Source organism: Corvus brachyrhynchos, unplaced genomic scaffold (assembly GCF_000691975.1).
Source record: "Corvus brachyrhynchos isolate BGI_N302 unplaced genomic scaffold, ASM69197v1 scaffold197, whole genome shotgun sequence".
Taxonomy (NCBI): Eukaryota; Metazoa; Chordata; class Aves; order Passeriformes; family Corvidae; genus Corvus; species Corvus brachyrhynchos.
The window spans coordinates 150,096-150,924 of NW_008239108.1; the positions used below are offsets into that span (position 1 = coordinate 150,096).

The 829-nt window shown below is 68.5% G+C and overlaps 1 protein-coding gene across 1 annotated transcript in view; it reads left to right on the forward strand.

Annotated features, from left to right (window-relative positions):
• Positions 1 to 829, forward strand: part of SBF1 (SET binding factor 1) — a gene marked incomplete at both ends in the record, with an annotated part of 40,963 nt that overhangs the window by 39,550 nt on the left and 584 nt on the right. The window contains 3 exons of the mRNA XM_017739381.1: positions 5 to 142; positions 249 to 359; positions 601 to 812. Coding sequence (XP_017594870.1) covers positions 5 to 142; positions 249 to 359; positions 601 to 812 — 461 coding nt within the window. The remainder of the gene's footprint in view (positions 1 to 4; positions 143 to 248; positions 360 to 600; positions 813 to 829) is intronic.

Sequence of the window (829 nt, forward strand, 5' to 3'; positions counted from 1 at the left end):
CGGGGGGCGGGGGCAGCGGGAGCCGGTGGAGGAGCCGGATCGCCAGGACACCGCGGCCCCGCAGAGCAAGCGCCGCATCATCTGGCCCTGCTACGACAACCGCAGCCGCGTGGAGCCCGACGCCATCTCCAAACTGCTCGAGGTGGGGATTGGTGTCCCCGGGGATGGCACCTGGCAGGGCCCAGGACAGGGACAGCGGCCCCAGGGGTTCTGTCCCCTCTGGGCTGATGCCAGAATCCCTCCCGCAGGAGCTGCACAACCTGGAGATGGAGCTGGGGCAGGTCCCGGAGCGCTGGAAGGACACGTGGGACAAGGTGAAAGCGTCCCAGCGCACGGAGGGGCGGCAGGAGGGCAGCAGGGTAGGTGACAGGGGTGACAGGCGCTGTCACAGGGTGTGACTGTGTGTGCCAGGGGCTGTGCCAGGGTGTGGACAGGCTGTGATGGGGCTGATGTGTGACAGGGTGTGGCAGGCTGGTGCTGGTTTTGGTGCTGCTTCTGGTGCTGGTTCGCTGCTGGTTTTTGTGCTGGTGCTGGTTCTGCTCAGCCCCAGATGGGGGTCCCCAGGACCTCGGTCCCTCCTCACCCTGTCCCTGTCCCCAGACCCCCAGCTCCCTGCTGATGTCGTCGGGGCTGTCGCACCACCGGCGCTCGCTGGGCGTGTACCTGCAGGAGAGCGGGGTGGGCTCCACGCTCAACCTCAGCCTGGACAGCGACACCAGCAGCACCTCCACCCCGTCCAGCGGGAAGCCGGGCGCCCGCCGCAGCACCTCCACCCTCTACAGCCAGTTCCAGATGTCCGAGAGCGAGAACAGGCAGGGGGGGGGCGGGA